Source organism: Loxodonta africana, chromosome 5 (genome assembly GCF_030014295.1).
Source record: "Loxodonta africana isolate mLoxAfr1 chromosome 5, mLoxAfr1.hap2, whole genome shotgun sequence".
NCBI classification, from domain to species: Eukaryota; Metazoa; Chordata; class Mammalia; order Proboscidea; family Elephantidae; genus Loxodonta; species Loxodonta africana.
Window position 1 is genome coordinate 77,359,213 of NC_087346.1, and position 22,390 is coordinate 77,381,602.

The following is a 22,390-nucleotide window of genomic DNA, read 5'->3' on the forward strand; positions in this document are numbered from 1 at the left end:
AGGAAGCCCTTAAACAACAAAGAGTTAAATATGCTATCAAACATAACAGGAAACCTTACCAGATCTCTCTTCCTGCCTCCTTCTAGCTAGCCTGGTCAGAGGCAGATAAGGATGCAGGAATGCTGACATGTCCCAAGCCTGCATAAACAAACTGGGACATTCTTTAAGTCTTGCATCCATGGCAGAAAAGCTTGCCTAATCCCCAAAGTAGGTAAAAATAATCATGGGTTTAGGGAAACAGCTCATCCCTTCCCACATGATTACATACCAATACAAAAATGCGTATCCCACTTCCAATTTTTTAATGGAAGCAGAGACTGTCTGAATGAGTATTTTTAAGCAGTGCCTTCTGAAGCATATAACAGAATTTTAAAATGCCATTTAAAGAGGTTATGCAACAGCTGTCAAGAAACTTCAGAGGAAAAAAAATATTTGGTATCTAGGTTAGGTTAATATCATACTTCCTCTCTTCTAAATCTCCTTGGAAACTATTATTTGACCCAAATGAGTCACATAATTTCTTAAAGAGGCCTCCAGGCTGCAAGTTTGAAGATCCACATTGTACTAGCCATTTGCTGCTCAGCGCTGATGCAAGAAAACCCACCAGACTGAGGGAAAGGTCCGGTTTAGGGGCAGGGCAAAAATTTAATGTTAACACTGAGGCAACAACTTTGAGCTGGGACAGCACATGCAATCTTAGCAGCAAGACGCTGGAAGGCAGTTCTCATTCCTGCCGGAAGGGGTCCTGAAAGATCCCAGTTGCTGACTTCCAATCAAGAACTGCACAAGCATGATATTATCTAACCTCCCGGGAGAAATCTTTACAGCCTGAAAGATGAAGAATAGGCCTTGATGTGAGTGTGTTACGCGACATGCAATGTCCAGGAGCCCTCGGCTCTCTTCCTCGCTCCCACAATGCACCTGTGCCCTCTTGCTTTTCTCCATGGCTTTCTCTTCATTTATTTCACTTGGCATTTTAAGCAGCCTTCAGGCAGGAACCTCTCCATAATTCCTTTGCATTGAGGTCATAAATTAAGAACAACTGCTGCTCAGCTGCAGGGTCAGAGCTTAGCTGCCCTCCACCCCAACATAACATACAGATGGTCCATTTTGGCCAGATGCAAAATAAAATCTTTCTCACTATATCTAACAATTGCTCCAGTTATCACAGGACAATGTGTTTTGAAGGGCATTTCTAGTGCTTTGAGATAAAGAGCTTGACGCTCAGCTAGACAATTAATTAAATATTTCTCTGTCATTGCTACGTTGCTCATATCTATACCAGGCATAGTAGCTACAGTAAAGTAAAATATATCTAGGCAATACACACTTCTAGATAAAAATAATTCAAGTTCCTCTTTACAAAACACAAACATATAATATACACAGTTTTGAGGGGGGAAACAAAAAATACCAGGAGTGGGAGGGAGGGGGAAAGGAAAAGTCATTGCTTAGTAGGCACCGAGTTTATGTTAATGAGGTGGTGACGGTTATACAATGTAATGAACATAATCAATGTCACTGAATTGTACATTTAAGAATTGTTGGATTGGCAAATGTTTTGTTTTATATATATACACACATACATACCCTGGTGGCACAGTGGTTTAGAGCTACATCTGCTAGCCAAAAGGTCAGCAGTTCGAACCCACCAGGCACTCCTTGGAAACCCTAAGGGACAGCTCTACTGTGCCCTATAGGGTTGCTATGAGTCAGAATCAACTCAACGGCAATGGGTAAGATATATATATACATATTTTTTTCTTTTTCCACCCACAAAAAATAAAATAATAAAAAACAAAAACCTCTGGTGCTAATGAAATTTCCAAGCCCTAAGGAAACATACCAAAACTTACTGATTTGGTGTTTACTACTACAAAACGGCCACTCTAAGGGGCTAGGCACTTAGTCCTACAATTTGTCACTCTTCAAAAATATCTCTGGATGTTCCCTTCTGGAATTGTCTTTGGGCCTGGGACAGTATTATTTTAACTTTCTCACACTTCTTTTGAGCATGAGCTTAATATTTAAAATAGCCACACGACATGTGAAGCTGAGATTGATGAACGGGATGGGTGATCTTGAGGAGATCTTAGGACTGAGGTTAACATATGGGTTGTAAACCAGCAAGTTTTAAGGAATAGCAGCTTCCCTCAAATAAGGGCATAGAGTAACTCACAGTGAAGAGTTGAACTGGCTTTATAAATTGGGTATATGTGTATTTAATAAAAACAAAAAAAAAACCCTCACTATATTGTTTTATAGGAGCCCTTGTGGTGCAGTGATTAAGGCACTCTGCTGCTAACCAAAAGGTCAGCGGTTCGAACCCACCAGCTTCTCCACGGGAGAAAGATGTGGCAGTCTGCTTCCATAAAGATTTACAGCCTTGGAAACCCTATGGGGAGGTTCTACTCAGTCTTCTGGGTCACTATGAATCAGAATCAACTCAATGGCAGTGGGTTTTTATATTTTTTTTATAATTACATCTTTACTTTTAATGAATGAATACATAAGATTAATTTGTAGCCAGCAAATTAATATCTACTCAAAAACTATAGAAATGTACCCTTTCTTTCACAGGCACAAGGAATTTTATTGTACGTATTACCTAATTTATCTTACCAAACTTTCTCTTCATAGAGAGAGAAACTTTCATCCAAATCGACCTGAATTCCTGATTAGGCTTGACTGAAATCACACTCATTATTCAGCCTTGAGTTGCGATTCTGCACCCAGCGCGCTGCCCGACTTTGAGCTGCCTACAGGAAGACCCCAGATACTTCACAAAGGACTCACAGTGCCTCGTGCCATAGCACTAACATCAGTATTCAGACCCTGGGCTACCCAGAAAGTAACCGATCTTTCCAATAGATCTTTCATAAAAATGCTCTCTTCACTTTGGGACTTCAGGAGCTAATAGCACTTTTGACAAAAGCCATCCAAATACAGGATAATTTTGTATTACAACCACACAGCTCTTCCAGACCTAAACTTTCACACAACGTCTTTCCCTAGGTCTCCGCATATGAATAGGACTGTTCAAAGTATCACATTGTAAGGGAACTTACAGAACATCTAGTGTGTTTCCCTTGAAGTTAAATAAATTGCCACAGTCCCACAGCTTGTCACTGGCAGAACCCAGACTACAAACCAGGTCTTCTAATTCCTGGGCTGTGGCTTCTTATACAAAATCACGCTTTCAGTTTTCATTCAAATCAGTAAGAAGATGGGAATTAAGTCAAATATCCCAATCTGCCTCAGGGACTAGGTGAGTGGGGCATATTCGCATTCCAAACTTTTTCTTTTTATGCTTATTTTGTAAAGTGAGAAAACTAAAAACCACATTTCCCAGACCCTCTTGCAGCTGGGTTTCTGGATGTAGTCTAGTTTCTGCCGAGCAGATGCAGCCACACAAGACCTGGAAGCAGATGCAGCCACACAAGACCTGGAAGCAGGGAGTGAGCCACACAAGGCAGAGGCCACTCACAGGCAGAGAGGGTTCTTGCAAGCAGTGGTGAAGGCATGTGGTTCTCTGAAACAGATTTGGTGGCAGTTCTAGAGAGGCTTCTCTAGAGTGTCACCAAGCAGGTATGAGGTGACTGGGGTGCCAGGGGTTTCTGCTGGAACATCTTGTGGGGTGATCTGGTATTTCTCTGAATTTCTTTTCTGGTGGGGAAAGCCTCCAAACCTGGTTCCATGATCCTCTTGAAAATGCCATAAGCTAACATTCCTTCCAACAATCCCTTTTCTGCTTAAACTAGCTGAAATAGATTGTGCTGTCTGATTCTGATGTCAAGGAAGAACATTCTAAGAAAATTTCTCAGAACAAGAAGGTCATATTCTTTAGGCTATAGAGGAACAAGTCCCATAACCACTGAATATAAAAAATATTTAGCATTTGAATTTACCCAGGATGGATTCTCTATATTTATAGCCCCACAGAACTCTAAGACGTACCTGTCATCTTTATTTATCTGGTCTCCAAATCCCACAGTGTCAACGATGGTTAATTTCAGCCGTACATTGCTTTCCTGAAGCTCATAACTTCTGGCTTTTAACCGGACACCTGGTTCATTGTGAGTAGCTGGGTCACTTTCAAATTTGGTGTTGAATAAAGTGTCCATTAACGTGGACTTGCCAATGCCTGTCTCACCTATATGAACATGAAGGAAAAATAAGAGAATGTGTCAATGTCTCTCAGACATCAGTTCGATTCATCAGTACTTTTTTCATAATCATCTTTGCAAAGTAAAGTTTTAAAAAAAATTCAGTATTACCAGAAATCCTACCACCAAGAAATACTCAGTTCTTTCTATATACTGTCTACATAATACCTAGAAATGCCTAATGAGTTCCAGAAAATATTTTAAATTTACAGATCAAGATGCTTTTCTTTACCTCTGGATGGAGAAACTATACTTTGAAGTTTGCTTGTGGTCAGTTTGCAAATTACAATAACATGAACTGTATTTTTTGCTTCCTAAATGTTAGTGTGTAAAACTGTATTACTGAGTTTCTGCTACCTAAAAAAAGATTGATTCCATTTATACCATAATAAATATCTGATGCATCCACTGTTGTCCAAAAGTACATTTTTCAAAACAACTCTCTTGATGACAGCAACGATAATATCTTACACATAAGTAAATGCTTACTTTGTGCTAGGTCCTGTGGTAAGAGCTTCTAGTGCATTATCTCATTTAAACCCTACACTATCCCCATGAAATAAGTACTATTGTTTCCTCCACTTTATAGTTGGGGCACTAAGCTTTAAATAGGGTTTAAGTAACTTGCCCAACGTCACACTGTTACTGGCAGGACCAGAGGTCTAACTCAAGTTTGTATGATTCAACCCCTAACATTTACCTGGTGTGGCATCCTGACTTTACTATTATTGAGAAAAGTGGCTGCCAAATATTTTTCCAGTTATGGTTAGAAATGTGTGTGAATCTCTCTATTATCTTCAAATCATCTTTCCTTGAGGTCTCTAGAGGTTGGCAGCTCAGACCCACCCAGTGGCACTATGGGAGAAAAGCCTGGTGATCTGCTTCCACAAAGATTGCAGACATTGAAAATTCTAGGGAGCAGTTCTGTTCTGACACAAATGGAGTTATCATGAGTTGGAATCAACTCGATGGCAAGAGGTTTTTGTTTTTTTCTTTCCCTATTCAGCTAGAGTGTTCTCAATTTCAGGGTGAAGTCTGTGACAATAAAACTGAATGATGTCAAATGACCTGCTGTAAAGGCCTTACTAATTTACACTGATAATTTAGGTCAGTAAGTATTTACTGAGGCAAAAGTAGATAAGTATTTATTGTGCAAAGCAGCGTGGTAGATACCTGGCACCACTACACCAATCCAATGGACCACCTAATTTGAGACCCAAATGTGAAGCCACGAAGAAGTTTAGCTTGACCTTCAAAATACGACAAAGCAAAATTCTCTCTTGATTCTTATTCTTGAGTCAAAGACAGTTGGCAGTGACCAAAAAAAAAAAAATCACCCTTATCTTTGGTGGTGGTGGCTGAGTGTACGTATGGGGGGACGGTGAAGAGAGGGAAGCAGAAATAAAGAGACATTGGCCCTAGATGTGCCTTTTTTTAATTTAAAATCTGGGAAATCTTCAAATAAGATTTTCAGCTTAATTCAAACATGCCAATACAACACAGCCCTTTCAACCAACCCCAGTGACGTTCCTAGGAACAATCCCTCTTCAAAGGATTGCTATAAGGATTTCTAGGGTGGTGACAAATTCCATGGAAAAAAGAAAAGCTCTTGGATTTGTAGCCTTAGGACAACTCTGCCACTGTAATGGCAAAATCCCCTTGCTAATTAAGTTCTGTATTACCCATTGCTTTCCAACAGAACACAAAACTGAAGTAGGATGAAGTCTTTCTGGATTGGAACTTTCCCTAATTAGAAGTCTCATGTGGTTTGCCACCAACTGCAATGATTCATTTACAGGACAGTCGTTTACGTGCATTTGTCTTACTCTTTAATTTTTCCCATTGTGTCCCCTAATATATCTAAGAACAAACAATTCCCTCCCTCATATCCCCCTTCATTCAGCCAGTACTTTTCCAGCACCCACTATGTACCAAACACTGCACCAAGTACCGTGGATATATTGAACTAGCAGGGTATGGTATTCTCCCATAGCTTAGAATCTGGCCTGGAACATGACTGAATTCCAAGCAGATTCTAATTTATTATTATATGACAGATATTCTAAGTGTCTGCCATAACCACATTCCCCTTGGAAGTAAGTCCAAGACCATTCTTTACACCCAGTGACCTTGCTAAAAAAAAAAAAAAAAAGCCCATTGCTGTCGAGTCAATTCTGACTCATAGCAACCCTATAGCGACCTTGCGAGTTCACCACAAATAATGACCAGGGCTACACTCTGACCCAAAGGTAGCCACAGAAGCCTGACTATTAATACTATGAAACGGTGAGATATACTGGAGGGTGACCAGCCTATCTAATCAGTTTGAATGAGAGATATACAATCTGCATACAATGCAATGGCATTAAAAAGAAAACATATACAGAGAGAATTGAATATGCCGAAACCATAAGGCAGCAAAGGCTGTAAGTCAGGAGAAGCCATGGCAAATACTTATGAAGTTCATAGAACTGTTAGCTGGGAATGTAGGAGAAAGAGAGCAAATAGAGACAGTGAGGCTTAGTTAGTGTCAGAAATTAATTCATTTGATTAATATTTAAGTACTTACCATGTGACAGGAAACCCTAGTGGCATAGTAGCAAAGTGCTACAGATGCTAATCAAAAGGTCGGCAGTTCAAATCTACCAGGTGCTCCTTGGAAACTCTATGGGGCAGGTCTACTCTGCCCTACAGGCTCGCTATGAGTCGGAATCAACTTAATGGCAAAGGGGTTTTTTTTTTTTTTGGTACTAGTGACAAGCAGAGGTGCTAGGGATAAAATGGCGAATAAAAACAGACAGCTCACAAACTAAACTGCTGTTGTGTCCACAATACCATTCCAAAGGCCCATCAATAAAAGTAGCAGAAACTGATACCAAACCTGTTGCTGAGTCTCACTCATCGTGATCCCATGTGTGTCAAAGTAGAACTGTGCTCCACAGGGCTTTCTTTTATATATATATACATACACACACATACATACATATATATATTTTTTATTTATTGTGCCTTAGATGAAAGTTTGCAAATCAAGTCAGTCTCTCATACAAAAGGCCATACACACCCTGCTGTACACTCCCAGATGCTCTCCCCTTAATGAGACAGCACATTCCTCCTCTCCATCTCGTATTCCCAGTGTCCATTCAACCAGCTCCTGTATCCCTCTTCCTTCTCATCTCGCCACCGGCAGGAGACACCCGCATAGTCTCATGTGTCTACTTGAGCCACGAAGTTCACTCCTCACCAGCATCATTGTCTTTCTTACAGTCCAGGCCAATCCTGTCTGTAGAGTTGGTTTCGGGAATGGTTCCAACCTTGGGCTATCAAAGGGTCTGGGGACCATGACTGTCAGGGTTCCTCCGGTCTCTGTCAGACCATTAAGCCTGGTCTTTTTACAAGAATTTAAGATCTGCATCCCACTGTTCTCCTGTTCCATCCCACTGTTCTCCTCCTCCATCAGGGATTCTCTGTTTTGTTTCCTGTCAGGGCAGTGATCGGTGGTAGCTGGGTACCATCTAGTTCTTTGGGTCTCAGGTTGAGGGAGTCTCTGGTTTATGTGGCCCTTTCTGTCTCTTGGGCTCATATTTACCTTGTGTCTTTGGTGTTCTTCATTCTCCTTTGCTCCAGGTAGGTTGAGACCAATTTATGCATCTTATAGAGCTGCTCGCTAGCTTTTAAGACCTAAGATGCCTCTCACCAAAGTGGAATGCAGAACATTTTCTTAATATATTATTATGCCAATCGACCTAGATGTCCCCTGAAACAATGGTCCCCAGGCTCCGTTCTTGCTACTCTGGCCTTTGAAAGGTTTGGTTGTATTCAGGAAACCTCTTTGCTTTTGATTTAGTCCAGTTGTGCTGACTATCCCTGTGTTACATGTTGCCCTTCCCTTTGCCTAAAAAAATTTTTGTCTACTACCTAGTTAGTGAATATCCCTCTCCCTCCCTCCCCACCCTCGTAACCATCAAAGAATATTTTCTTCTGTGTTTAAACTTTATCTAGAGATCTTATAATAGTGGTCTCATACAATATTTGTCCTATTGCAATTGACTAATTTCACGTGGCATAACGCCTTCCAGATTCCTCCATGTTATGAAGTGTTTCACAGATTCATTGTTGTTCTTAACTCTTGCGTAGTATTCCATTGTGTGAATACACCATAATTTATTTAACCATTCACCTGTTGATGGACACCTTGGTTGCTTCCATCTTTTTGCTATTATAAACAGTGCTGCAATAAACATGGGTGTGCATGTATCTGTTCATGTGAAGGCTCTTATTCCTTTAGGGTATATTCCAAGGAGTGGAATTGCTGGGTCATATGGTAGTTCTATTTTTAGCTTTTTAAGGAATCTCCAAATTGATTTCCAAAGTGGCTGTACCATTTTACATTCCCACCAGCAGTGAATAAGTGTTCCGATCTCTACCACAGAGTTTTCAATGGCTGATTCTGCAGAAGTAGATTGCCAGGCCTTTCTTCTGAGGTACCTCTGTATGTACTCAAACCTTCAACCTTTGGGTTAGCAGCTGAGCACTTTAACCATTTTTACCACCCAGGGCAACCTAATCTGGTTAAGCTAATCTTAACCAACGTAATATCCATAGCTCATACCCATGATTCGTGGCTTAGCAAATTAATTTTGAGCAAAACAAAGGTACTATGTAATGGATACAGAAATAAAACAGGGTTTCCACTCTTAAGACACTTAGAATCTGGTAGGCAATTCAATAATGAAGGTACTCCAGTCATTTTAAGTACATGCTGCATGTGTAACTTTCTCAAGTACCACAAACTTCTTTTCAGGATTTACCTATTTTCAGGAAATGGACAGAGAGGCAGGAGCACAGCTACCTTATAAAGTTCTCTCTATTCTATCACAGGTCCTGTCAGTAGAAAACGACTCACTGAACTTTCATTTCTTTCCCTAAAAAACACAATGAAGGCTTTAATCTGCATGGCAAAGATTCTAGACTACCTGGACAGGGCTGAAATTTTCATCTCCATTTTACCAGGCTGAGAATTACTTACCAAAAAAAAAAAAAAAACCAAACCCACGGCCGTCGAGTTGATTTCGACTCATAGCAACCCTATAGAACAGAGTAGAGCTGCCCCATAGGGTTTCCAAGGAGAGCCTGGTGGATTGGAACTGGCGACCTTTTGGTTAACAGCTGTAGCGCTTAACCACTACGCCACCAGGGTTTCTGAGAATTACTTAAGCATATGTGAATCGGGAAATACTACAGTCTTTTTAAAGTCAAGGTGATTTTAATTATCATTTACTTTAAGGTAGAAATTATGAACAATTAGCAATCCAGACCCTCCTTATAGCACAGGGTAATCTATGGATTGGAAAAACCACTGTTGGTCTAAACTTTTGAGTGCTTTGCTTTCAATTTCTGTAGTCTGTGCATTTAAAAGTCATACTTAGTCACAGCTCCTCTAGCAACAGCATGATTCACCAATAGCAGTTCATTAAGAAATGACAGCTTTGGGAATAAAAGGAATTACACAATTGGGAGAGTTTTTTTAATGTATTAGCTTTTGAAGCATTTCTCTAACCTCAGACAACAGGGCCTTTTCTCTATACTTTTGAGGACCCGTAAGTTTTAAGCATACACATGCCTCTTTCTAATTGACTAACTTAAGGCTACTAGATGTCGGTTCCAATTCAAACCAAAAACCTTAACAGTATTTCGAGAAAATTAATGACTAACACTAATTCTGAAGCATTTCAAAACTCCCTAGCAGAGTACCTGGCACAGAGCAGACATTTATTAAAAGTTAATTGAAAAGAAAAATTATCATGGTGATAGTTTATACTGATCAATGCCCCTTTGGTAGATTTTTTAGAATTTCTTGTTTATTCTATGCTAAATTCATCTGCCTAAACACTCATTTGTTAGCATAATTAAAAATTTACTCTTGAAGCGCTATCTGTGTCTTGTTTTTGCTGCTCCTGCCAATGCTGGTGAACATGCCACCCACATCACAGTGGAAAGCTGCCCTACCTATTCCTTTTTATTTTCAGGCCCATTTAATCCACAAGCTCTAAGATGGGACATGAAAAAAACGAGAAGGATTATATTAAGAGGTAATTAGAGAGACTGATCAAATAGTTGATCTATGATTCAGCTAAACAGACAGCATCTTTTATTTCAATTGCAAGACTAGCTACTTGGATAAATACCTAAGTAATTAGGCATGTCGGTCTGCCTTCCTCCTCTGAATACTCTAGATTTTATTCTTGGATGCTGTTATAATTTCCCACAGAATCACCTCTGAGGAACCATGCTTTGGCACAATGTCACCAGCCTGCACCAGGGACTTCAAAGGAACAGTCATGTGATACTTGGCATTGCATCGATTGACTGAACTGATTTAGGGGATCCCACCTTATCTCATTTCTGAAAATCCATGGGAGAAATGTTTCCAGATAAAACTATGTTTCATCTTGAGCAACTCTTCTGTTTCCACTTTATAGATGCTGAAAATCTGTCTTATGTTAAACTTTTAACTTGTGTTTGGCAAATAATACATGCTCAATAAATATCTATTGAATGAATAAATGAATGAAATCCCTCCGTGCTCCGACCAGTAAGCTTAGAGACAAATGTATTGCCTCATGTAATTAATTATCTTATTTCTATTTGCTTATTCATTTTGCCCTGTAAGCCACTTTCCTGGAAGAACAAGATGCGATAACATGTTCAAGACTTCATTGTAAATTCCACAATTTATGTTGATTCTATAGCCTTGGCTAAAATTACCTTAAATTTGTGTTTTTTATTCATCTTCTCTCATTTCAAGACAATTACAGTTGAATTATAAAAAATATTTCTATTTCCAAAATGCATTATTAATCTTTCACTCTACTATTGAACTGAGCCCTCTACAAAAGCAAAGACATTATAGTATTTTACTCATCTTTGTATCTTCGCAAAGAACCAACAAACAGTAGAAGTTGGATCAATGTTGATGATGCTTAACATAAGAGTTAATGTCATCCTGTAAAATGGATAAGAAAGATAAACATAAAATTGTGAAGAAAGACTGAATAATTTAGATTCTCTGGAGAAATACATCTTGAGTAACACAGGAAAACTTTTTTTGTTTGTTTTAAATAAAGTATAGCTTTGGGAGTGACTTAGTGTGTTGTAAGCAGGATGGATAGTAGGGGAATTATGAACTGCTGGGTGTTCTGCTACCCGATTTAGCATCAGAGAGAATTCTCTTCCCGGATAAGTAAAAACTACTCTCCTCTCTTTTCATTTTTTCCCAGGGCTCAACAGAGGTGTGTTCTAATGGCAGACATTTAATTCAGTGCCTCTGGAACTAGATTAAGCTCATGCCAGGATCAACTTCTCCACTCGGTTTATTTCCTTTGCTTCCAACCTACAAGTCTTACCACAAAACCAAATTATGACTCTTAAGACCTTTTAGATAAAATCATCAGTTTCCTTACTGGTATCATAACTCTCTTTTTACCCTCAATTCCCTTCCAAGCTTATCACATGAAAATAAAGTAATGATAGTATAAACTTCACACATGTGCATACTGTATAAAAATAAAAAAAAAAACAAAAACAAATGGGCAGCAGGGTGACAGGGAAATTACCATGGATACGCTTAACTTAAATATGACACCAACTCTTCTATGTGTCTGTCCAAATATTTTGATCGACTAGAATCCTTTTTTGTAGACTCTTAATTTGAAAATAGATGGACCACTGATTGACAGAAGGAGTTTCTTCTTATACAGATATTTTGCTGTAAAATATTTATGGAGAAGAAAATATTTGCTGTAAAATATTTATGGAGAAGATTTGATGTTGTGATGGTCAAGGTTATTTGTCAACATGGCTAGGCCATGATTCTCAGTGGTTTGGCAGGTATTACGTAATCATCCTCCATTTTGAGATCTGACATGAGCAGCCAATCAGTTGAAAGGCCAATCAGCTGAAAGCCAATCAGTTCCCTTGGGGGTGTGGCCTGTATCCAACATACACGGATGTTCTGACAAAGCTCTCTCTGTACCCTGCATCTGACTCATCATCCTCTGACCTCCAGTTCTTGGGAAATGAGCCAGCAGCCTGCCACCTGAGCTGCAGATCTTGGGATCTGCCTGCCCCTACAACCATGTGAGTCACCAGAAGCCTCTAGCCTGATGTCTGGTCCACGGATTTGGGACTTGCCAGTTTCCACAACTAGGCAAGCCATTTCCTTGAGATAAATCTCTTTTTATATATTTATATATATACCCTTCACTGGCTTCACTTCTCTAGGGGACTCAGCCTAAGACAGATGTGTTCTATCCTCTGAGGAGGAGTCCTGGTGGTGCAGTGGTTAAGTGCTCAGCTGCTAACAGAAAGGTCTATAGTTCGAACCCATCAGACACTCCAAGGGAGAAAGCCGTGGCAGTCTGTTTCCATGAAGACCACAGCCTTGGAACCCTATGGGGCAGGAGAACTGACTCAATGGCAGTGGATTTGATTTTTTGGTTTATCCTCTGAGGACAAGTAATATTTAATACCGACATCCCCATCTCCCAAAGAGCTAATGATGACTCTAACCAAAGGGTTCCAAAGGTTTATGGAAAAGAGTCAGGATGGCTAGATGTACTGGCATGGGAAGATATTCAGGACTTATTGTGATGTAAAAAGAGAAAATGCAGAATAACATAAACAGCAAGATCTCATTTGTATAAATCAAAACAGAAAGGTACACATGTAATTGTGAGAGAGCTATTTTATCTCTCTAGTGTGTGTCTCTCCCACCAAAAAAACTTCTTGCTATCAAGTCAATTCTGACTCGTAGTACTGCCCCATAGGGTTTCCAAGAAGCAGCGGGTGGATTCAAACTCCTTACCTTTTGGTTAGCAGCCAAGCTCTTAACCACTGTGCCACTAGGGGTCTGTCTCTCCTACAGCTAATCCTTTTTCTGATAAAAGTTCTTTTTTCCTATAGGGAACCTCTCGTGTGTTTGGGTGAGCTGACCCCCATCTCCTACTCAGGGTGGGCATGTGATCCAGTTCTGGACAATCATAGGACTCCCTGTGATTATCCAGCCATCGTTGTCAGGAATGGCTTATTCTTGCCCCTGGAGTTGCTAAGCTGGCAACACTGCTGAAGGCCATACTGCTGCCACGATGAAAAAAGCCCGAATAGAAAGCCAAGCAGAAGCAACCAGGACCAAGAGCCAGAGACACACCTCTGAGCTCTAAAAACACTGTTTGAACCACTAGAGCCAACTGTTCTCAGTTACACGATCCAATAAATTACCTTTCTGACATGTGTTTGGGGTAGGGAAGAAGGGTGCTTAGTTGAGTTTAAATTGGATTTCTGCAATTTTGAGTGAGAATTTTCCAAATACGTAGTTAAAAAGAGATGCAACATCGCTGACTTTGAAAATGAAGAAAAGGGCCCAAGAGCCAAAGAATAAGGGCAGACTAGAGAAGTTGGAAAAGGCAATGGATTCTCCCACAGAACCTCCAGAAAGAAATGCAGCTCTTCTAACACCTTGATTCAAACCCAGTGAGACAGGTGGGCTTCTAACTTACAGAACTGTAAGATAATAAACTTATGTTGATTTAAACCAGCAAAAATAATTTCTCAATATAGAAAGATGTAGAAAGTTTCTATTTTTTAGAAGAATTCCACAGCATTATCTCCATGGAGTAGGAATGGGGTGGGTGGGGACAAGTGGGGGTTTTACATATTTTTAAAAATAAGCATGTATTATTTTTATTAGTTTGAAAAACTAATTTTAAACATGTTTAAGAATGAAACTAGAATAAAAATCTCAGAGTCACAAGTATTATCATCTAGCGAAGAGAATCTGAATAGCAACCGCTTCACAAAAAAGCAGGGCAGCATCGATGTGACTTGTGAGGAATTCCAACTAGTGTCACAATGATGCTATTTAACACAAGGGGTCAGCCACTGAGCCAACACATCCCATTGCCACACCACACATTCTGTCAAACCAGGCCCTGCCAGTAAGTCTAATTCCATTGGAAGGATTTTCCCTACTATGCAGGGGCCAGGCCCTAAGTATCAGATGTATTCTCCAAGCCGATTTTGGAGACAGGGGTGGGGGAGGCAGGGAAGGGAAGCCAGAATAGTAATTGGCCTCGGATTACAATTTAGCAAACTTTTCAATAGAAAACCAACAAATTGCCAACAAATTGCTATGCTAATGAAGAACTGCCCTGCTCTGCACTCAGCATTTGACGTAATTAAAAAAGACAACTCATTTATGCCACTCTGTAGAGCTAGCTGCCACTCTGCTGAATTTTAAAAGGCTTCATGTAGCGAAAAGGAGAAAGCATGAGAGCTGGCTGCCTTGGCCCTGTTTCTCTGCAGTCATTCCCTTCCCCCGTGTTTAAGACATACCAGGGAGAAAGCTGATCTAGTATGCAAGCCAAATGAATGTCTAGTACAAAGGCTACTTTAAATATATTCTTCAAGAACTTTTAAAAAAAGGAAAATACCTGCCTCTTCCAAACATCCCCTTCCTCTACGACTAATAAATAAGCAAATGGTGGTTCTTACATTAAACGCGCGCCTTTTCTAAATTGAGTTCATTTGACTTGGACATGAGAAGTCTGGTACATTCTCCCAAGCTTAGGGGAAGGATGGTCTACTTAGCTATAGACAGAATTCCATTTAGTTTGTCTCAAATTGATATTCTCAGAAATATATGGCCAGAGGACAAGGGCAACAAAACAATGCTGGCAAACTACTTAACTGCTATTTAGCTGTTTGCCAAGAGTGAATAGAGATGGTGAAGGAAAAGGCCCTTTTTTATTCTAAGGGCATTTTTGCTTCAAACAGGAGAATTATATTTTTATTTTCTCCTTTTTTCCCCCCATCCCTTCTTTTCTACCTTCCTCCTTTTAGTTTAAAAAGGATATGGCTAGAGAGAAGAAAAAGAAAATCACCAAGTCCAGAGGTCTGGACTAAAGTATAATGTTTCAAGGATATGAATAAAACATACTAAAGACGTAAGTAAGTCAGGCCTCTGTGGTTTTTTCCACTTGTCTACCAATTTTAGATCCCAATTTAAGGACAGAAGGTTAATTCGATAATTTAGGCAGAGAATTTGTTTTAAATATAAAATAGAATTTTAAACTGTCTTTTTTCCTAAAAGTAAGTTTTAAACATTATAGGTTTATTAAAGTAGTTTAAGTAGTTCTGGATTTTATTTACTTTAGCTGGCATATCTTTAAAAATATTACTGTACTACAGTCAGAAACCCTAGAAGCAAATTCTCTATTCACTTCTTGAACTATCTCACTATGTACCTCTCAGTCCCTTTTTTCAACTTCCTATCATTCAGCTAGGCCAAGGAGATTTCTTCCCCCCTCCAACGCCTACAAAAAAAAAAAAGTGTTTTAATAACGATATTAAATTGACCAGCTGCTGGAGTACGTAACAAGAATTAAAATAATAATTTGAGCAATACCATAAAGCTTAATGCTTTTTTTTTTTTTTAACTATCTTTCTAACTGTAACATATGTAACACAGGGATTCAGGGATTGTTGCCCTGCTTTAAAAAAAAAAATTACTGATGGGAAAAAAGAGAGTAAAACCATCATTCCCATTATTTTCCTGAAACATGCCCCTCTGACAATCACCAGGCCGGCCTCCTTGCTCAGCAGCAGGTGATGGATCACTTACCAACACACAGGATGTTGAAACAGAATCCTTGAGAAGTAGATTTGTTGACCAGCTGGTCAGGGAGGCTGTCAAATCCAACATGGCCAGAAAGGGACAAGTTTCGAAGCTCTTCATTCTGGAATTTCAGAGGGGAATATTTGAGAATCCAGGAATTATGCCATGTAGGTACCACATATTATAGACATTACCTTCTCCCTTCCTCTCCTTTTTTCATCCATGGAAAAAAAGAGATTCCCTCTGCACCCACACCCTCCTTGAGTTCTACACCCTACAGAAGGCACCAACAGCTCCAAAGCCATGCTCTTTCACAAAATCACAGTTTCCCAAAACAGACTATATCCCAGGGTAACTCATTCCTGGTTACAAGTGTAATGCTTCAGGGAAATTTTAGCTTCCTGAAGTGGCTTGGAACCCTGGTGGCACAGTGGTTAAGAGCTTGGCAGCTAACCAAAAGGTCGGCAGCTTAAATGCAACAGCCGCTCCTTGAAAACCCTGTGGGACAATTCTACTCTGTCCTATACGGTCGCTATGAGTCGGAAAGGACTCAATGGCAACTGGTTCAGTTTACCGGTTTGGAAGTTGCTACACACAGAGAGATGCACAGAGATGGGGCACTTAATTGACATGAAAAACCACCCATTCTGATAGCTTCAATCGCTTAAGCAAAACTTTCAACACATACTAAAAAATAAATAAATAATTGTACTCTTCCAGATACATAAAGAAGCTTTGAGAAGATCACAGTAAAGGACATATACTTATTACAATTATGGAAATGCTGTCATTACCATAACGAAACAAGTTTAAAACTACTCAGCATAAGCATTGGTCCCGTCTCTTCCATTAGCTATACAGGCTCCCCTCTACACAGCTCCTAGCACAGTTTCTGAATTGTCTGGGCCTTCTCAGAGTTTACTGATGGAGACTGGAGTAAGGTAGCTATCATACATTAAAAGAGTCAGGTGATTTATGCCATTCTATATATTTTTTTTTATAAGCTGGTGCTAAATGCCTTCTCAACGCTGAATGCATCCCATGGGTGTTGGTGATAATCTATGAAGCTTTCAGTCCCAGGTCAACTATGATCCTTCAGCTTACAATACTATGGTATAATTTGCATTTGGAGAAACTAGATATTGAAAGCCTTCTAGAAGTCAAGGTTCCTGGTGTTCTGCTTATATTGCCAATGAACTTCATATTCATAATACTCAGTTTGGGTGACAAAATGAGCTGCAAAATTTCTTTTTTAAAAAAAAGAAAAATCTTTGCATAGGATCACTTAATCAATGTTATGATTTTTTTAGTAGTCAAGGATTGAGACCCCCATTTCCAAATCTCTGTGATCACTCTATCTGCAGACAAATGTGACTCCATAAATGTAGTGAATTCAATGGAATGTTTTATGAACAACGTAATTCCTTGCCAGCTCTAAAATTCTGATTCTGTGAAATAAGACTAAAAACCACCACACTGTTGAACACCACTGTGGCTGCTGCAGGTTTCGGGTCAATGGGGTAGAGAACAGATGCCTCGTCTATGAATAGTTTCCTTGAAATCTGCCAACAGTGAATATGAGCCTTCAAAGTAAGCACTTATCCTTAAGCTGGATGGCAAGGTAGACAGTTCACTAAATGGCTTCCAGAGCAGGTTTCAGTGGACACAATTCTGGTAGCTGACCAAGCCTCCCAACCAGCCTCCATTTCTTAGGGCCTCAATGCTAGTGCCTACCCCTTCCTCTTCAGATACCTCAAAGATTCAGACAGCAGGTATTTTTAGGGTGTTCACCACATCCTCCAGGACTTGGGGGAGGAGGATTTGAAATGAGTCCTGGGCTATATTTAGAACTCTTTCCATCAGAGCTGCATGGTGGCTGTTGTGTATCAAGCAAGGAGAAACCATCACACCTGCCTCTACTTCTGATGTATCACTGACTGGAATGGTCAGTGAACCGAGTGAAAAGAGATGAGGCAAGGAAGAACTGTCATCCCACAGTTCCTCCCCTTCCTGCCATAAGGCTTCTTTTCATTTCCAGGGGAGAGGCAAGAGTGGTTTATTGCCCTAGATTCTGGATTGTTAGGTTTTTAGATACCAGATATCCTCCCATGAGCCAATCCTGGGAAGAATCAGAGTTAGTAATTATAGCTCTCATCCCAGAACCCAGTGCTCAGCATCTCATATTCTCACCATTTCCAAAACACGAGAAACCACCCACACACCCACTGAGTATTTTTATACCCATTGAAAACCACATACAAAATGAAGGGTTATAAAGAATTTGGTCTTGAAATTTTTGAAATTTACAGTTATGCCTTTGGAGTCTTTATCTTCTAACTTTGTGATATAAAACATGTAAATTTTATAATGCTTTTTTTTTTTTTTTAAGTGTAATTCTCTAACCCGTGTAAAGGGCATCCTGAGAGTCATTGCCTATCATATGTGACAGGGAAGAAGGAAACAGGAAGCTCTCTCTTTGGATCATGAACAGACTTTGAAAACGAACTGTAGTAAATGCAAACAGCAGCTCTGAGCAACTAACTTGGTGACTCACACAGAGCAGCTGAATTGAAATCCTGCACTCCAGCATTCTATTGTACATGTATATTGCATCTTGTCTTCGTCATCACTATTCAAGAAATCTAGGCTTTTTTTTAAGTCTATAGGCCCAATCTCAAGGAATGAACTATATTCCTATGTCATTAACACTATCACGTATCCGGAAATGACTCTCTGAATTTTATCTTCAAGCCTCAACTGTTCTGCTTGGGTTCCCCCCGACCAAAAAAAAAACCCCACTGCCATCGAGTCTATTCCAACTCATAGCGACCCTACAGGACACAGGAGAACTGCCCCATAGGGTTTCCAAGGAGTGCCTGGCAGATCTGAACTTTTGACCTCTTGGTTTGCAGCCACAGTACTTAACCACTATGCCACCAGGGTTTCCACTTGTGTTCCAGCTCTAAATTTCTATCACATGGGCAAGCTGTCTTGGGTTGTCCTGTCTATACCTCAAACTCATGTACACAAAGCTGAAATCATATCCCTCTATCCCAAACCCACTCCTTCTCTGGAGTTCCCTATTTCTGTTAAAAAAAAACCACCCACTGCTTAAAATTTCTGTTAAGGGCACTTAATTATGCTAGGGGCCACCCTTCTCCCATCAATGCCTAAATCTTACAAATGCTACATCCTCTTCCTTGCCATTCCTACTAATTCAACAGCCTCCCAACTGGTCTCCCTGCCTTGGTCCCACTCCTCTCTAATCCTTTCTCTCTACCTTGCAGCCAAAGGATTCTCAATGCTCAGAGGCCCTCAATCCAAACGTCTTGGCCTGGCATCTCAGGCCCTCCATGGGCTGAACCCAAATCTTCATTCCCACTGAATCTACCGTGAATCCCCATGGAGTGCCTTACCTGCAGTTAAGCTGAATTATTTAATGTTCCTGGGACAAATCTAAGCCCCACCTCTCCACCCCCACCACATGGTTCATTCACACTATTTCCTCTAAGAAGGGCCTTACATCTAATGTTTACACAGCCAAGCCTTCCAGATCTCACTCAGATTTTACCTCCACCATGGTCTTCATTATGATGTCTCAGGGAGGAATTTCAATAAACATTTCCCATACCAATATAAGAAAAATACTGATTGGATAAAGATGGCTCAAGCTATTCGGTATTCCATGATCATCATCGAAACACCTAACATTTATTTACCATTTCCAATCTTCCAGAAAAGCCCTAAACACAAATGAACTAAGGTATTTCTGTTAACATTTCTATGAGGTAGTTACTATTATTACCAACCTCAGTTTACACATGAGAAAATGGAAACACAGAGTTTTGCTGTTGTATGCCATTGAGTCAATTCCTACTCATGGTGATAGAACAAAGTAGAACTGCCTCATAGGGTTTCCTAGGCTGTAATCTTCACGGTTGTAGGTTGCTAGGTCTTTTCTCCCACACAGCAGCTGATGAGTTCGAAGTGTTAAACCTTTCAGTTAGCAGCTAAGTGGTTAACCACTGTGCACCAGGGCTTCTTGGCAAAACTACAGAGGTGGTGAAAAGCTCACTGGTTGCTGGAGGTTTGGGGAGGGGAAGAAGGGATGAACAGGTGGAGCACAAGGCATTTTTAGTGCAATGAAACTATACTGTATGAAACTGTAATGATGGACACATATGCGTTTGTCAAAACCCCTAAGACTGTCCAACATAAAGATGTAAACTATGGACTTCAATTAATAACAATCTATCAATACTGGCTCATCAATGGTAACAAATGTACAATACCAATGCAACATGTTAATAATAAGGGAAACTGTGGGCAGAGGGAAAGGAGGTATATGGGAACTCTCTGTACTTTCTGCTCAATTGTTCCGTAAGCCTAAAATGGCTCTAAAAATTAAAGTCTACTTAAAGGGAAAAAAAAATCCAATATGTTAAAATAGAAAGAAAAAAAATTCTCTAAAACCATAATTCTTTGACAATCAGAGAGCTGGAAACTGAGGATTAGAATTGGCAAAATAGCTTCAAGTATATTTTCACTGGTCTTGGCAACACCAAGGCCAGGCATGGACTTTTTGCAAGCTACAGCACATGAAGCTCATAATATAAGGCTGAGTTTTGACCATTTTTGAAACAAAAGTGCCAACATGGAGCTACTAAGTAAGTAACTATTAAGACCTTAATTGATTTAGTCCTCAGTTTGCTAATCTATTTAGTAAGGTCTGTACTTAGACAATTTCTACAGCCCATTCCATCTTGAAATACGTTATAACTAAACACATGATATAAAATAAAATAACCAGTCTTTAATAATTTTATTGCCTCACCTTTCTCTCTTTAAAACATCTCTATCATGTGGATACAATATTTTTTTGTTAAATGTAAAAATATCATAGCTGAACACAATTCCCGCCCTTAAGAAGCTTACAGTATATAAGTAGAGACAGGCCCTATATCAGTGCAATACTACTAAGGATAAAAGTGACAGATGCCATGGCATTAACGATGGGAAGTTTTAGATGGCAGAAATGGCTTTTGGTTACTAGAGCGAAGAGGACATTCAGGAGACATCTTTTAGGCCAAGGACATTCAGGAGACATCTTTTAGGACAGGCTAGATAGAGCTCTCCAAATCTTTCAGGAAAAACAAAACAAAGAGAAGTTTGGCTTGAGAAAGTCTTCTAGATAAATGCTACCTATGCCCAAAGGTCACTTGGTTATGACTGCATACTCTGAAGTTAAAAATCAACAAGTCTTTCAGATGTCCAGCAGACTTCATTATTGAGATAATTATAAAACAAATTACATAAGCATGTGTGCCAACACCTACATTCTGAGTGCTGCTTTAAAATATGCAGAGTAACTTATGCTCCACAATTTCAAATTTTGCTTCACCAGAAGCAAGGCAGTAAAACAAAAGCCTTGGACTCAGAGATAGCTGGGTATGAACCCCAACTTTGCCTCCTACTTTTTAGTCTCTTTTCCTCCATCAGTAAAAATGAGGTACTTTGCAGTGCTGTTGGGAGGAGATACAGAAATGACGTACATGACAGTACCCTGCACTTAAAAAAGGAGCCCTGGTGGCAGAAGAGCTAAGTGCTTGGCTATTAACCAAAAGGTTGGTGGTCTGAACCCACCCAGCAGCTCTGTGGGAGAAAGACCTGGTGATCCACTCCTATAAAGACTAGAGCCTAGGAAACCCTACAGGGCAGCTCTACTCTTTCACATGGAATCAAAAATCAACTTGAGGGCACCTAACAATAACAACAACATTTAATAGGTCCTCAATAAATGCTGGTTTCCCTTCCCTAAATTAGGTAGGCAGAGACAAACTTTTTAAATTTGAAATGAATTAGAAGCTACTTTTATCGCTGCTATGCTTCTAATTTTATGGTTCTAGGAGGAGCTGCTGTTCAGCAAAGCCCTTGGATTTAGGATCCAGGAAAGTAATCACTAAGGGAAGAAAAAAGAAAAAAGGGGAAGGGTGAATGAGGAGTCTAACAAGAAGAAACTCCACCCTAAATTTACGAAGCTGGGGGAAAAGCCACAGAATCACATTACTATTTACAGGAATGGAAACACTGGTGGTGTAGTGGTTAAGAGCTATGGCGGCTAACCAAAAGGTCAGCAGTTCGAATTCACCAGGTGCTCCTTGAAAACCCTATGGGGCAGTTCCATAGCGTCCTATAGGGTCGCTATGAGTTGGAATCAACTTGACGGCAACAGGTTACAGGAATAAGCGAGGCCAACAGCATCAACATCCTGCATGGCTGGAAAACATTCTGGATTCCTCATTTTCATCGTTGTTTTTAATTTCAAATTAAATTAAATTGTTTTATTTTAATCCAGCCCAGAGTCTCTGAAATTAATAAACTGAATGTTCCTAAATGGATTCTATTCACCATACTCAAAGTGAAGCCGTATCTCTCTTCTTTTCTTTTAAAACCGAAGTCCCTCAGCAGATGTGGTTTGAGGCAGCCTATGGCCTCTGATCCTTATCAGCAGGCGGAAAGCAAGAGAGCATGCTACCAAGGTGATAAGTGT

At 39.9% G+C, this 22,390-nt stretch overlaps 1 protein-coding gene across 3 annotated transcripts in view; it reads right to left on the reverse strand.

Annotated features, from left to right (window-relative positions):
- SEPTIN11 (septin 11) overlaps window positions 1–22,390 on the reverse strand; it is a 125,418-nt gene that overhangs the window by 47,878 nt on the left and 55,150 nt on the right. For all 3 annotated transcript variants that reach the window (XM_023553338.2, XM_023553339.2, XM_010594121.3), the window contains exons 2-3: window positions 15,847–15,961; window positions 3,958–4,153 (exon numbers count right to left, since the gene is read on the reverse strand). In XM_023553338.2, the coding sequence (XP_023409106.1) occupies window positions 3,958–4,153; window positions 15,847–15,961 (311 nt within the window). The remainder of the gene's footprint in view (window positions 1–3,957; window positions 4,154–15,846; window positions 15,962–22,390) is intronic.